Genomic DNA, 17,382 nt, shown 5'->3' with positions numbered 1-17,382 from the left:
TCCCCTCTTGAATGTGGATGTTCTGTTAGAACAAACTATACTGTGATAGTTGTCATGAGAGAAGCTCTTATATTGGCTTTTGGTGCCTGTTCTGGCACTGTTTTTCTACTTATCACCAGTGGGGAGATGAGTTGCTGCTATCTCTAGCAGTTGAGCGTCCATCATTGACAACATCAAAACCACAAGATCTGATGGTCTCAGCACTGGAGGTGGCAGGGATATATCTCCCTGCTAGTGATATAAACAGGAATGCATTTTGCACCAAAAGCCAATAGGAAAGTTTCTCACATGGTATCTACTGGAGTATAGTTTGTTCAAAAAAAAAACATGTTTAACTGGGGATAAATATTGCCTCTTTGAAATTTTGTTCCCCTAAATTATCAACATTTTATTTCCTTCCTATAGCTGCATAATTGTCATCTGTTGCTCAAAGATGATATCTGACCACATGACAATAATTTCCAGAAAGCGTCAGATGTTGGTCTAGCACCAAACTGACAAAATTTCTAGTGTGAAAGACAATTTATTCTAATGATATATTAATGTAAAGTCAGAAGAAATGCTGTTGAGCACTTTTTTGCCAGCCTGCCACCTTAAGGCACTATCTAATTAATTGATCCCTTTGTTTGCCTTTATGGCTTTCAGAGAAATAGTTTGAGGGATCATTCTGATCTGGTAGTTTTAATTATGTTGTTTTATGAAGTTATTAAAATAGCACATCACTAACAACTTTGGTTATGGGTCTGTTTTATCTTTATCATCATCATCACCGTCGTTTTCCATGCTGGCATGGGTTGGACGGTTTGACAGGAATTGGCCTGCTGGGGAGTTGTTCAGATTCCAATTGTCAGTCATGGTATGGTTCCTATGGTTGGATGCCCTTCCTAACACCTGTGATATAAAACAAATTTGTTCATATTTTATTTTTTAGACATAGAGATATGTTGTCGAGATAATTAGTAGTCTACCAATAATTATGAGACAACAAAGATAAATACTTTAAAACTATAAACGACTTGTAATATTTACTTACACAAGGCAGCGATCTGGCAGGATCATTAGCATGCCTGGTAAAAATGCTTATCGGCATTTCATCCATCCTTATGTTCTGAGTTTGAATTCTGTCAAGGTTGGCTTTGCCTTAATCCTTTCAAAGTTAATAAAATATGAACCAGTTGAACACTGAAGTCGGTGTAATTGACTTACTCCCACCCCTGAAATTGCTGGCCTTGTGCCAAAATTTGAAACAATTATTATCATTATTATTATTAGGATGACAAGCTGGCAGAGTTGTTAGGATGCCAGACAAAATGCTTAGTGACATTTTGTCCGTCTTTACATTCTGAGTTCAAATTCTGCAGAAGTTGACTTTGCCTTTTATCCTTTTGGGGTCAATAAAATACTAGCTGAGCACTGAGGGGGGGAGGGGGATCAATGTAATCAACTTACTCCCCACCCCAAAATTGCTGACCTTGCGTCAAAATTTGAAACCGATATTTACTTAAACAATTATTATAACTAATATGATGGGGAGTTTTGCATCAGAAAGATGTAATGGCTAAGAAGGAGGAAAAGACAGAAGCAGAAGGAGAATTATGGTGGTCTTACCTGTCTATCTGGAAGGGGTCACTCACAACATTCATGTGCTCTGTCTGCTGCTGTATTGTCTGTCTATGTGGAAGGGGTCACTTACAACGTCCATCTGCTCTGTCTGCTGCCATACCATCTAACAGGTCTACTGCCAACTGCCCGCTTGTGCCTCACTAACCCTGCATGCCCACCGCAGCCCTTCCGGTGGGATCCGCAGGCCCCACTTCCGACAGGACATGTGTACTTCCAGTCTTTCCCTCCAACACAGCCTGGCTCATAACACCACAGCAGCAATTACAAAGCTAAAGCCTAAAAATAATTAATGGTCTGATGGAAACAAATTTATCAAAACAGCTAACAAAAGATATTGGCATATGGATGACAGTAGTAAATGAACAATAACATAGTTGCCAGACTAACTTTTCCAAGGATTTTTCTGGGAAACTGATGTTGCACCCAGGATAACTGGTAGTGAAGTAGGCTTTGTGAATTTGTTTGATATCCAAAGATAACCTTTCATTGCATTATACATGAGGAGACTTTATGTGCAAAAGTTGATCTTGAGCAACTTGAAGTTATGATGAAAATTGTAATAAGGTAGTTAATTAAATGAGTGGGTCCTGAAAGTTCCTGGCTTTAGGGGTGTCACGAAAGGTTTGGTTGGAGGCCTGACCTTCCAAGTTTTACAAGGCTTAGATAAACTGAAGGACTGCTGCAGTAAGTGTGTGAATCTGAGAAGGAAATATGATGAATAGAATCATAATTAACTGATCCTCTTGTATTGTCTTTTACCAAAAGCCAGAAACTTTTCAGCACTCCCTCATATACCTGCATATACCTTGGAAAAAGACAAATTCAGAATATACTGAGCAAGGTGAAATCAGTGCACACAGAATGGTTAAGGTTCTTTTCTTAAACAATTTATTGCATTTCTATTTTTAATGAATGACAAATGTTCTTTTCAAGAATTATCTGACATTGTGTGAATTTGTAAATAAATGAGAAGGGATTTTCAGATGTTGGGCCTCACAGTGAGGTGACAAGGGACCAAAACTTCTGGTGATTTGCCGTGATTGAGAAGACACATCAAGCTAAGTAAAATCATAGCTGTCTTTGCATAAAGGCATGTCCCTTACATCCCTCTTCGGCTGAGTGATCCTAACCTCACAGACTTGTGGGTGCTGGTGCCATGTTAAAAGCACCCGTACTGGTGTCACATAAAAGCACCTAGTACATTCTGTAAAGTGGTTAGTGTTAGGAAGGGCATGCAGCCATAGAAACCATGCCAAAACAGACAATTGGAGCCTGGGCAGCTCTTCAGCTGGCCAACTCCTGTTGAACTGTCCAACCCATGCCAGCATGGAAAATGGACGTTAATTGATGATGATAATCATGATGATTTCAATCATTTAAACAAAAGTGTACAGAGATCTGGAAAAGTACTTGGTGTCATGTTTGATAACATAAAAGCCACTGAAAGCAAACTAAAAGTTTTTCCACAATGGTGTGACTCCATCATCATCATCATCATCATCATCGTTTAACGTCCGCTTTCCATGCTAGCATGGGTTGGACGATTTGACTGAGGACTGGTGAAACCGGATGGCAACACCAGGCTCCAGTCTGATTTGGCAGAGTTTCTACAGCTGGATGCCCTTCCTAACGCCAACCACTCAGAGAGTGTAGTGGGTGCTTTTACGTGTCACCCGCACGAAAACGGCCACGCTCGAAATGGTGTCTTTTATGTGCCACCCGCACAAGCCAGTCCAGGGGCACTGGCAACGATCTCGCTCGAAAATCCTACAGGAGCCAGTCAGGCGGTACTGGCAACGGCCACGCTCAAAATGGTGCATCTCATGTGCCACCCGCACAAGAACCAGTCCAGGGGCACTGGCAACGATCTTACTTGGCTTGCCGGGTCTTCTCACGCACAGCCCATTTCCAAAGGTCTCGGTCCGTAGTCATCGCCTCGGTGAGGCCCAATGTACGAAGGTCTTGCCTCACCACCTCAGCCCAGGTCTTCCTGGGCCTACCTCTTCCACGGGTTCCCTCAACTGTTAGGGTGTGGCACTTTTTCACGCAGCTATCCTCCTCCATTCTCACCACATGTCCATACCAGCGCAATCGTCTCTCTTGCACGCCACAACTGATGCTTCTAATGTTCAGCTTTTCTCTCAAGATACTTACACTCTGACGGGTATTCACATTGACATTACACATCCAACGGAGCATACTGGCTTCATTCCTTGCGAGCTTACGTATGTCCTCAGCAGTTACAGCCCATGTTTCACTGCCATGTAGCATGGTTGTTCGTACGCATGCGTCATACAGTCTGCCTTTTACTCTGAGTGAGAGTCCCTTTGTCGCCAGCAGGGGTAAGAGCTCTCTAAACTTTGCCCAGGCTATTCTTATTCTAGCAGCTACACTTTCAGCGCACCCACCCCAACTACTAACTTGGTCGCCCAGATAGCGGAAGCTATCGACTACCTCTAGTTTTTCACCCTGGAATGAGATAGAAGTTGTTTCCTGTTTGTTTGCAGTCTTTATTGCACCTGAACATCTGTCACAAACAAAAACTAACTTGCTAGTTAACCTGCCTTTGATGTCCATGGTTAAGATATTTGTTTCTCAATGCCATGGTTTACAGGTTCAATCCCTCTGTCACTGTATGACACCATGGGCAAGTGTCTTCTACTATAGTCCATCTCTTTCTCTATAAAATATCTTGTAAAATACAAATAAAATAAAAACAATAATCTTCTACTCTAAAATTTCCATTGGCACATGAGAAAAATTCTTTAAAATTGTCAGTTTGTGTACCTGCTCTCAGAAAGGTCCACCGTCCTTGGTTTAGGATATTTCTGGACGTTTGTGTATGTAATGTTTATATTATGTAATAGCAATGCTGTCTCAGTTATGTGAGCAATACTGTAATATGGTCTTGGATGTTTTGTGTGTTTAATAGCAGCACTGTCCCAGATATATGTGCCATAGAGCAGGCCTAGGATGTTTGTATAGCTACATTAGAACTTCATTATCTGATATGTCATGTCTTTTATTCAGGCATAGTATGTCTAGGACTACATTATCTAATGTATCCCCTCCTACAATACTACTCTATTAACCTGCTCAGGGATGCACGGACCAAGAGGGATCAGCAAAGCTTGGGGTTCAAGTGAGTTGGGTGAAGACTAATCTGATGCATGTTGTCAACAGCCTGGACCCTCCACCTCTCCATATTGGCCCCAACATTGAGGAGTTTGTTTGCTCCTTCATCTACTTGGGCTCCACAGTTGCCAACAATGGAGACCTGAACCCAGAGATCAACTGCAGGTGTGGCCTTGGTCACTGGGGTCATATACTCATTTTTGTGCCACTCCTCTATCTCCTGAAAGACAAAGCTCCACATCTACAATGCATCAGTCCTCTCCATTCTCCTCCCTGACAAAGAGGATTGAGTTTTGATAGCAGAGCCATAGAATTTCAGCCTGCAGCCTCCCACCCATAGCTATCAGCCACATGTGCTGATACAGAGATGTCCTCTGCCTCCCACCAGATCATCTGACCAGAGTGGCCTCACTCTCATTTGGCACAGCAGCTGTGGGCTAGAAGGGACCCCATGATAGGCCCTGCACCAGATAGCCGGATGTGATTAAGGAAGATTTCCAGCAGCTCGATGTCATCTTGGGAGGTTGCAGAGGAGCTGGCATGGGACTGCCAGTGATGGACCTGGTCAGCTCTACTCTAACCCTCTGGAACCACTAACCTGGGAATACACCCCAGCCCCATCAAGCAAAAGCATGAAGCAAGAAGCAAGCAAACAAGCAAGCATTTCTTCTGATTCTTTACATTCTGAGTTTAAATCTTGCTGCAGTCATCTTTGTTTTTCATCTCTTCAGGATTGACAAAACAAAGTACTGGTCATTGATATTGACCAATCCCTTCTCCCTCAAATTTCAGACTATGTGCCTATGTTAGAAACTGTTGTTGTAGCTGTTACTGGAGGAGGAGGAGGAGGAGGAGGAGGAGGGGGATGGGAGGATGAGGGGGAGGGGAGGGGGAGGAGGAGGAAGAACTGATGTTAAATAGTTTTTTTCAAATTTTGGCTCAAGACCAGCAATTTTGAGGGGAGGGGTAAGTCAATTACCTTAAGCCTAATACTTGCCAGGTAACTTTATTTTATTGATCTCAAAAGGATAAAAGGGGCAAAAGTCAACATGGACAGTATTTGAACTCAGAACATAGAGAATTGGATGAAAAGCCACCACTAACCATTTTGTCCAACATGCTAATGATTCTGCCAACTCGCTATCTTACTGGTATCAAATAATGACAAAATACAAACATTCTGATAATTGCAGGGAATTACCATCATGGAACATGGCCATCCTCTCATGGGTAGAGTTGAATACAACAGTGTGAACAAAGAACTTTGGGTTACTGGCAATAAAATGCTCAAATGCTTAGATTTATCCCGTGAGTATAGTTTTCTCATCATTTACCTAGTTATAACCATTCTAGGCATAGTGTATCTAGGACTACAGCAGTGTGATGTGGTGCAGTGTGTCATAATATGTTGTTGTAGTTATATAGTTCTAAGTGTATCTAGGGCTACATTATTGAATGTTTTGTCTTTTATTCAAACATAGTATATCTAGGACTACAGTAGTGTGATGTGATGTAATGTGGTGCAGTGTGGCATAATATGGTGTTGTGGTTAAATAGCTTTAATGGTGACTATGCAAGACTAAGTGTATCTAGGACTAATTTATCTCATGTATAGTCTTTTATTCAGACAGTATATCTAGGACTACATTACTTAATGTGACTTATGTTTTACTCAGACATAGTGTATCCTGGACTAATGTGTTCTTTCCATTTTCAAGATGGTAGGATTTGTAGGAAATTTGGCTGCTATTTCTAACAGTTCAAGCAACAACAGAGAGGCTCTCTCTCATTCTGTGGTGCTGTATTCAAATTTTCATATCATCATTATTTAGCAAGGCATGCACTCCACTATGCTGACATACTTGATATTATGTACATTAGGAACTCTTTAATTGACCTCACTGGTTATGTGACCCACTGCCCCTGTAATGCAGTTGGTTATGTGACTTCCTGCCCCATGATACAACAGTTCCAGTCAATATGACACAGATGGTTATGTAACTCACCACTCTAATGACATACACAAATAACTGTTAGAAGGGAATTTGAAGTAAAATCAGTCAAAGCTGAAACAGCTTAAAACTATGCTTTTATGGCTTAGTTAGAAGATGACACAGGGAGGGCACGCATTATGACTCCTCTTGCTGAGCCTCTGAGATGTTTGTGGCAGGCACATCTGGATATAGGATGGGTCCTACCAAAAGGCTTATAAGACAGAGAACATCACTAAAGGTACCTGACAATAACAAAGTAAAGGGTTAAGTCTTCAAGCCAAGATTTACAGACCTCTCTACCCCTTTAAACTCCTATACAAGTGCCATCTATCCAGTTCCACTCACAAGGCCTGGGGTACTACTTAACATTAGTTATTTTGTACTTTTTATTATTTTTTTAAGTGATCCAGCATCGGCAGAAGATAGGGGTGGAAACTACTCTGGGGATCACATTTAAATGGATTACACATCACTGCACAATTAGTTGATTTACTCTGAGATACACTAACTAAAAATATAGTAGGATGGTCACTACTGGAACACATCTGATGATAGATCTGTTGGATCAAACTTGACCTGGGGTTAAACAACAACAGCCGATCAGTTAGCTAGATTGTCCAATCTACTAGAAACACTAGATAAATCAAATCACACTGCACAGTTTTCAAAAAGGGAAAAGACGAGTACACTATGCCTAGTCAAATAAATAAATGTGATGGTCATGGTTAAAATATCTTTCATCATAATTCAAAAATATTCCAGCCGTGGCCATCTCATCTTGTTCTGTTCAATTAAGATCGAAACATCAACAACATTGGTTATTTATTAATCAGGTAACAAGATTACCTCCAATGGTATTAAAGAGTTACTAGATTCCATGAAGAAACAATCAGAGCAGAATATCACTGAACAATCTGGTCTGTTCCCTGGACTTCTTTGTTTGAGAATTAAGGTGAGTAGTGAACTCTATGTTTTAGTAAGTTAGGGTAAGTAGAAAAATCTTTGGTCAGTACTCCTTAGCTCTCAGCTTTAATATTCCAGTGGGTGAGCTGAGCATGATACACAGCTCAACTTGTCCAGTTTAGCTGCAAAATCCTTGTATCATCATTCAAAATAGTGGATTGTTTATTTGAAGACCTAAACTGCCCCTCTCAAGGAAACACAGATACCTGAGTGATTAGGATTCCTGACAACAGCTTGATAGGGCAATGGTGGATTTCTTCTGTCAATAGTTTACCTAGCTGTCTGTAGGTGCTACAGTGTGGTATAGTTCACTATTCTGTGTCCATGACCAAGGCACTTAACTGTCAAGAGGTCAGTCTACCATGTAGTATGCAGGTACCACAGTTTGGTATAGTTCACTGTACTGTGACCATGGCCAAGACACTTGACTGTCAACTGTGTGTATGTATACATATCTATCTGTCTGTCTGTGTGTCTGGAAGGGAAGGGAAGGTAATTAGATGAGATGTTGGGAAGAGATGGAGACTAGAATGGAGTAAATTCAGAGAGCTATTACCACTAATGGCAACAAAAGGTCTTTCTCTCAAAGTGGAAGGCTGGTTGTTTGATGCTTGTGCACAAACAGCAATGTTACATGGTAGTTAAATGTAGGCTGTGAATGCAGAGGACATATGAAAACTTGAAAGAACCCAATCTAGTATGCTATGCTGGATGTGCAATGTCAGTATGCATGTACAAGTGTAGATGTGTTGAGAGAAAAATTGAGCATAAGAGAAATCAGATGTGGTGTGCAAGAGAGGAAACTGCTCTGGTGTGGTCATGTGTTACATATGGATGGGGACAGCTACAAAAAGAAATGCCAATTGCTAAATGTGGATGGAGCCTATGGAAGAGGGAGACCCAGGAAGACATGGGCTGAAGTGGTGAAAAATGACCTTCAATATGTTGAGCCTCATGGAAGAGATGACAAAGGGCTGAAATGATTAACAATTCATTGTGCTTGAGAAGACCCATGCAGCTAAGCAAAAATGAGGCCCTGAAGGCAGGTTGCTTATGTCTATGCCTCTTGCACACAATTTATTCCTGATAAATCTCTCCCCAACAACTTATCTAACTACCCTTACCCCTATCTTGCACAGTCCTTTCATACCCTTATGAACTTACCTGCCCACTCACCCAACTCAATCCTCTGTACCATTTCACTTATATCTACCTCCATGTATCTTGAAGGGATACCGCAACACATTTTTACCATCATCTTCTCTCTCTCTTCTCTTTTCTTTCTTTTCCATTTGAGATAGCCATGGCACCCAGGCCAGAGAAAATCCACCTCAATAAATTTCCCTCTAACCCATGCAAGCATGGAAAAGTGGATATAAAAGCAATGATGATAATATATATATATATATATATATATATAAAGTAGTTGTATACTGCCAACTTAATGTGACAGTCCCAATAAAGGAATATACTACTGTTATTTAGCCCTAGGAAGCTGGACTGCTTCCTGTCGGCCTTGACACATTTCCTGTGTCCTTATGTTTGCGAGGGGGAGACAAACTCCTCCACCCAGCCTAGCCAGCATTCAGGGACATGTTTCTGAGTCTTTGCTCGTCATCAGCCTGAAGTAGCATGACCAGCTGGTTGAAGAAGTCTGTCTAACACTCGCGAACATATATTATTTCAGTGAAATGTGTCAAGGCCAACAGGAAGCAGGGACTGTCACGTTAAGTTGGCAGTATACAACTACTTTATCGCATCACTACTGCTTAAGTCTCTCTGAGAGATTTAGAAATGTATTATTTCTAATATATGTATATATATATATATATATATATATAATTATATGTATTTCTTCTATCTTAATGAATAATAATTCTTCGGATAGAATAAATGGGTTAATAGAAACCAATTACAATTTTAATATCACAGATCCCTATGGATCACACAGGTTGTAATCCTTTGAAACATATGTAGGAATAAAGTATGCAATTATAACATGCGTTTTCTCCATTCCTTAAATTTATATATATATATATATATATATATATATATATTACATGGAAAATTGCGAGCATGAAGAGTCATATTCTTAAGATTATAAACCTGGAAAAGTACAGGACAAGTTATTACACCTGTAAAAGTATAGGACAAACTGTTACTTCCAGTAAAGTAAAGAATAAGAAACTTTTTACTTAAAATATTGCAGCAAAGAATACCAGTTCTGCTAATTTCTCACTCTTTACAGTTGTCACCTTTTAATTTTATTGCATAAAACTGTTCAGTTAATTTGTAAGTTTGTCTAATTAGTCACTATTTTCTCTATTTAAGGTAGTAAATTAGCCAAATTCCACTTAAATAAGTATAGTGTCATTTGTAAACTATAATAAAATAAGTTTTAATATTCAAATTTTAATTTTAGCTGCAATATTTTAAGTAAAAAGTTTCTTATTCTTGTCAAAAACATTAAGAGTATTGGAAGTTTCAAAGTGTTTAGTTAAAAAAAAAATAATTAAATAATCTGTACGTCAAATTGAATAGATCTGAAATGGATAAAAGGCAGAGTCAACCTCGGTGGAATTTGAACTCAGAATGTGAACACAGGCTAAATACCACTATGCATTTCGCCTGGCATACTAATGTTTCTGCCAGCTCATTGCCTCAGAATGTAAACATTCATTTTAGCAATATATTTTTTATTCTTATTGCTAAAGCATTACTTACTGACATAAAATTTCATGGCATTTTACCCCATAACTTTTTTCTACTAATTTTTGTTCAATGCGACTAACAATTCTGAATTCGTCATGCATTTTTCTATCATTTAAACCTAAGAAAAGTATACTTTTATTTTAACATTAAAAAGTTTATGTTAATTGAAATGAATACCTGTCTTACTTCCCCCTTGAGGTTGCAGATATTTTGATGTAACTTTTTTTCTACTGAACCAAATCTCAAACTATTTATGCCAAAGTGTAGCTGAGGAGGTGTCCTCTTGAAAACTTAACAGTTTGCAATTTAGTTGAGAACTGAATTACTGGTGAAGCTTGGAAGCTGCTGCAATTGACGAAATGGTGAACTTAAGAATATATTCAACCACTACTGTAGTTGATTGATATATATGCTTCCATGCTTCCCAACAACATGGTCCCAGGTTCAATCCTACTGTGTGAGACCTTGGACAAGAGTCTATTGTTATAGCCCTGGGCCAACCAATGCCCTGTGAGTGGATATGGTAGATGGAAACTGAAAGAAGTTCATTTACATGAATATATATATGCGTGAATATATATATGCATATATATGTATACATGAATATATATATGCATGCATGTGTGGATGTATGTGTATGTAGGCGCATGTGTGTGTGTGTGTGTTCTGTCTCCTTGCCTTGACATTGTATGATAGTTGTAAATGAATGTCACCATCATACAATCAGTGTCCTTCACTCTTAATCTTCCATGCAAACATGTCTTGTCATGGGGAAATATTACCTTGCTTAGAAACAGGCGAGGGTTGGCAACAGGAAGGGCATCTGGACCATAGGAAATCCAACTCAACAAAATTCCATCCAACCCATGCATCCATGGAAAAGTAGATGTAAAAGTAATGATGATAATAACAATATACAATCACACACGTATATACATGTATGCGTGTGTAAGTTTATGTATGTTTTTGTGTATATGTGTATGTGTGTATCTATGCATGTATGGATGTGTATATTGCAAGTGTGTGTGTGTGTATGTGTATGTGTATATTGTAAATATTCTCATATGTTTTTCCCTTCTCTCTCTCTCCTTTATAACATGCAGAAAAACTTGGCCCCTGAGAAATGTCCCTATGTAAAGGAACTAAATGAGTTAATGGCCGTTCGGGATCCAGTACGCAAATTAGTGAAAGACGAAAATGGTAATTAGAAATAACGACTCACTGATGAAGCAGGGTACCATAGACTGTGCTGCTCTCTTCACTTGCCAGACATTTTTTTTAATAATTCAAGTATTTTCATTCATTAAAAAAAAAAAGTAAAACAGTTACAAAAAATGTTTTATTTAAACTAAACTGTTGTTTATTGTTTTCTTTTAAAAAAAATATGATGGTAGTAAACCCAGGCGTGGCTGTGTGGTAAGAAGCTTGCTTCCTGACCGCAAGGTTCCAGGTTCCGTCCTACTGCATGGCAGCTCGGACAAGTGTCTTCTACTTGTATCCTTTGATAGACAGAAACTGAAAGAAGCCCGTTGTATACATATTTATATATATGTGTGTGTGTGTATTAGTGTGCATGTGTGCGTGTCCCCCTGCCATTGCTTGACAACCGATGCTGGTGTGTTTACATCCCTGTAACCTAGTGGTTCAGCAAAAGAGTCCAATAGAATAAGTACTAGGCTTGGAGTCAATTTGTTTGATTAAAACCCTTCAAGGCAATGCTCCAGCTTAGTCACAAAAGCAAGAATTCTGTCATGTCAGTCTGGGCATTATCATTTAGCATGAAATGTTCTCTGTGTGTTGTTGTTCTACATTCATCAGGCAATTCCCCCAGTTCACGAAGTCGTCGAGGATTGGGTGGCATGAGCCGTTGATTACATGTTATCTGCTTGCAGACTGCCACGCTGGGCAACATCGCCCTTGCGGTGTTGTCACATTCTTTGGTGCATTCTGTAGCAATCTGATTAGGCTTCATCTTAGAAGCCGCTACGTTCTGTTTCATGACATCACATACCTTAGCCACAGTTGGATGATCACGTATTCGTCCTGGTCTTGGGTCATCTTGTTCAAGGTCAGTGGATAATGTTCCATGACATCCTGTTGGACGCAAGCCCCATACATCAGAGTCTGTCCTGCCTTTTTCTTTGTATATATATGCCTGTCCACACAGACCTTCTCTCCACTTTATGTGCTTCGAATGATAAGGTAATCGAGGTAGTTAGAGTATGTGACAGAGTACTTAAGATTAGACTAGTGCTTCATCATAGGCTAGCTACTGTCATCTCAGCCTATGCCCCTCAACCGGGGCTCCCGGATGGGCTGAAAGACCAATTCTATGACACCCTCTTGCAAACTACCTCGTCGACAAGAGACAGAGACCTTCTCTTTGTGGCTGGTGACTTCAATGGTCATGTCGGACGTCGTGCTGGAGGCTTCCATGGCATACATGGAGGCTATGGCTTCGGTTCCCGCAACGAGGAGGGTACCAGACTGCTGGAGTTCTGTGATGCAACCGATCTTATGGTTTGCAATACCAACTTCAGGAAACCTGCCTATCACCTAGTCACCTACCAATCCGGCAGACACTCTAGCCAAATCGACTACATCCTCACCAGAACTAGAGAAAGAGGAAGGCTTATAAATGCCAAAACCCTCCCTGGCGAAGAATGTACACCCCAACACAGATTAGTAGTTAGCGACTTCGAGGTCAAGGCAATATGGGTGCCCAGAAGTAGACCGGCCTGGAGGAGAAGGGTATGGAAACTTAAAGACCCTGCAAATGGACAGAGACTTAGAGACAAGTTACTTGAAGCATTTGACGAAATAGAAGGGGATATAGCATCATAAAACGTGGAAGACAATTGGAGATTTCTGCGGGACAACCTGTTGAGAGCCACAGACCAGATCTGTGGCTGGTGTAAAGTCCCCTCTCGACCCAGAGTAACGTGGTGGTGGAACAAGGATGTAGACGGGGCTATTAGACAAAAGAAACAGGCTTGGAAGGACTGGAAGAACGGTGGTAGCAGGGAATTGTACCAATCTGCCAGAAGGGAAGCTAGGCGACAGGTTTATTTAGCCAGAGGGGAAGCAGATAAGAAAAGATTTGCCAATGTTCTGCGCCGTGAGGACCAAAGACTCGAGGTATTTCGTGTTGCAAGACAGTGTAGGAGAGAAATGTGTTCGCATGGATGATGGTACGCTTGCACTAAATGAGGCTGCAAAGAAAGAGGTCTGGAGATGCCACTACGATAGATTGCTTAATAAAGAGAAGGAATGGGAGAAAGAGAGCCTGCCATATGTCGACCCAACAGAGGGACCAGCTATCCGAGTTGACAGTACCAGGGTAGATAAAGCAATTAAGAGTATGAAGACAGGGAAAGCCCCCGGCCCATCAGGAATCACTGCAGAGATGCTCAAAATATCTGGCAGTGTTGGCTACAGCCTAGTCACCCATATTACGAACCAGGTGATACACGAAGGAGTCATACCCAATGACTGGTGTAGCAGCACCATAGTAAACTGCTACAAAGGTAAAGGTGACGCTTTAGATACTAATAATTACAGAGGCATCAAGCTGTTAGATCAGGTTATGAAAGTTACGGAGAGGGTCATAGCCCAACTAATTAGGGAGCGATTCAATTTAGATGAGATGCAGTTTGGGTTCGTGCCAGGTAAAAGCACCACTGATGCCATATTTCTAGTGAGACAGCTGCAGGAGAAATATCTAGCCAAGGATAAACCTCTGTACCTGGCCTTCGTTGACATGGAGAAAGCCTTTGACAGGGTCCCCCGATCCCTTATCTGGTGGTCAATGAGGAAACTTGGGATAGAAGAATGGTTAGTGAGAGCTGTGCGAGCCATGTACAGAGATGCTGTCAGTAAGGTGAAGGTTAGAAATGAGTACAGTAATGAATTCCGGGTAGAGGTAGGGGTCCACCAAGGTTCCGTCCTCAGCCCCCTCCTATTTATCATAGTCCTCCAGGCGATCACAGAGGAATTCAAGACAGGTTGCCCCTGGGAGCTCCTCTATGCTGATGACCTTGCACCAATTGCGCAGTCACTATCAGAACTAGAGGAGAAGTTTAAGGTGTGGAAGCAAGGACTAGAATCGAAGGGCCTTAGAGTCAACCTAGCAAAAACCAAAATCCTAATAAGTAGGAAGGTAGATAAAACACAAACCCCTTCAGGTAGATGGCCCTGCTCAGTATGCAGAAAAGGAGTAGGTAGTAACTCTATAAGATGTACCCGGTGCAAGCTATGGACACATAAGAGGTGCAGCAATATCAAAGGCAGATTAACTACAAAGTTAGTTTTTGTATGTGGCAGATGTTCAGGTGCAATAAAGACTGTAAACAAACAGGAAACAACTTCTATCTCATTCCAGGGAGAAAAACTAGAGGTAGTCGATAGCTTCCGCTATCTGGGTGACCAAGTTAGTAGTGGGGGTGGGTGCGCTGAAAGTGTAACTGCTAGAATAAGAATAGCCTGGGCCAAGTTTAGAGAGCTCTTACCTCTGCTGGCGACAAAGGGACTCTCACTCAGAGTAAAAGGCAGACTGTATGACGCATGTGTACGAACAGCCATGCTACATGGCAGTGAAACATGGGCTGTGACTGCTAATTACATGCGTAAGCTCGCAAGGAATGAAGCCAGTATGCTCTGCTGGATGTGTAATGTAAATGTGCATACCCGTCAGAGTGTAAGTATCTTGAGAGAAAAGCTGAACATAAGAAGCATCAGTAGTGGTGTGCAAGAGAGACGATTGCGCTGGTTTGGACATGTGGTGAGAATGAATGAGGATAGCTGCGTGAAAAAGTGCCACTCCCTAACAGTTGAGGGAACCCGTGGAAGAGGTAGGCCCAGGAAGACCTGGGCTGAGGTGGTGAGGCAAGACCTTCGAACATTGGGCCTCACTGAGGCGATGACTACTGACCGAGACCTTTGGAAATGTGCTGTGCGTGAGAAGACCAGGCAAGCCAAGTGAGATCATTGCCAGGGCCCCGGGACTGGCTCTTGTGCGGGTGGCACATAAAAGACACCATTTCGAGCGTGGCCATTTTCGTGCGGGTGACACGTAAAAGCACCCACTACACTCTCTGAGTGGTTGGCGTTAGGAAGGGCATCTAGCTGTAGAAACTCTGCCAAATTAGATTGGATCCTGGTGTAGCCATCCGGTTGCACCAGTCCTCAGTCAAATCGTCCAACCCATGCTAGCATGAAAAGCGGACGTTAAACGATGATGATGATGATGATGATGATGAATGACTTCCATTGAATACATTATCGTTGTTAGAACAATATGAAATTTTGTGATGATCAGGTCATTGCTTCAGATATCTGTTAAAAACCCAATTAAAATGAGCTTGAATGGACAGTAGTGGTGAAATTTCCAGGACAAATTTTCCGGTGGCAAATTTACTGAGCATCACCATTTACGTGGCACTGGCAATGACCACATCTATGATTCACAGGTGCCATTTACTGGCAATGGCTACGACTGGCAATGGCCAAGCTTCACTTGGCTTGACGAATCTTCTTAAGCACAGCATATTGTTAAGGTCTTGGTCACTTGTCATTGCCTCCATGAGGCCCAACATTCGAAGATCATGCTCCTGCTAACGGCTACATTTACAATTTCACGAGTGCCATTTACATGGTACCATCAATGGCTTATTGAAATAAAAATAGAAATATTACTTAGTTGCACGAATGTTATCAAAACAAAACTGAGAAAGAAGTTGCAACTTCTGAATTTCTGTAAAATACGGCCTGGAAAGACTTCCTTTTGTACCCCACCATAAAATTTTTTTTTAAATATTAGACATGGTGGAAAGTTGATTTCCTACCAAGTCTTATAATGATAAGAAAGTCATAAAAATTAAGAATTTCTAGGCAAATTGCAATATGTAATTAGGGTTTTAGGGTGAATAACATTGCACAAGTATAAAATTAATATTCTTATCTCTCTCTGTGGCTTGTAAAGTTCACCAGAATTCTGCATGAATGCTTCGAACAGATCTACCCTATTGGCTGGTGAGGTTTGCATCTCACAAATGGCTGGTGAGGTTTGCATCTCACAAATGGCTGGTGAGGTTTGCATCTCACTCATTTGGCATTTGATCAGCCACCATAGATTCTCAATGACAGTGAGATGCAGGAAACTAGAAGCTCCAACTTTGTCATATGCTTTCCAGCAGTCACTTATTATTGTTGTACCAGATTTGATGTGTTGGAGAATAATTGGTTCCAGTGTGGCCCTGTCCTCGCTTGTTATTTGGCAATGCAACAAGAAAAGTTTCCTGGTTTTCACAGCATGTGCCTCCAAACACCCACTATCCTTCCACAAGTCTCCCATGATTGTACTTTGTTTTACCAAATTTCGATTCATCGGTTTCAACTATCACTCCAGGGCCTCCAATGGGTTGGTCCGTGTGTAGTTTTGTCTCTACTGTCCACTGACAGACTTCACGACAGTATGGAAAAATAATCCAATATGGTTTCCGTGGATGTTATTAACATGTTGTCATTATCAGAGTCACTGTCTGCTGATGAAATGTTTGCTTCATGCACAGTTTGCTTATACAGTAACTTATGAATAAAACAGTAAACTAATAGCAAACTCTTTCGCAGAGACAAATTGCTATGTCCAAACCAAGTTCTTTTACAAAGTGGTAGTTGGTTCTTCACCTTCTCCTTACAAGTTTTCTTGTTGCATTGAAACCTGCATTCTGCGTGAGATCTTCTGGCACGCTTCACTTTGTAGATTTTCTTCAGATTAGTTTTACAAGATGGGCAACACATTTGTTTGACCACAAGTCCAAGTTCCTGGCAGTAATTAACCATTGACTCTTCGTCAGATATTTTGAGGTTTATGACAGGTCGGAACACTGAAACATATTCTTTCCAACTGTTCCTTAGCATTGGATATACATGGGGACACAACCTGGTCCTGAAGGTT

General features: G+C 41.0%; 1 protein-coding gene across 1 annotated transcript in view; it reads left to right on the top strand.

The window, feature by feature from the left end:
- The window catches only part of LOC106875168 (leucine-rich repeat-containing protein 71), a 52,773-nt gene extending 40,993 nt beyond the window's left edge, over positions 1-11,780 (top strand). The window contains exons 15-17 of the mRNA XM_014923198.3: positions 5,952-6,066; positions 7,586-7,704; positions 11,531-11,780. Of these exons, the coding sequence (XP_014778684.2) occupies positions 5,952-6,066; positions 7,586-7,704; positions 11,531-11,635 (339 nt within the window). The 3' untranslated portion in view covers positions 11,636-11,780. The remainder of the gene's footprint in view (positions 1-5,951; positions 6,067-7,585; positions 7,705-11,530) is intronic.
- Positions 11,781-17,382: the final 5,602 nt, after the last annotated feature.

The sequence above is a fragment of the Octopus bimaculoides genome, chromosome 24, assembly GCF_046866305.1.
Source record: "Octopus bimaculoides isolate indiv1 chromosome 24, ASM4686630v1, whole genome shotgun sequence".
Taxonomy (NCBI): Eukaryota; Metazoa; Mollusca; class Cephalopoda; order Octopoda; family Octopodidae; genus Octopus; species Octopus bimaculoides.
Note: the sequence above shows the minus strand (reverse complement) of the source record. Positions and strands in the feature narration are given on the sequence as shown.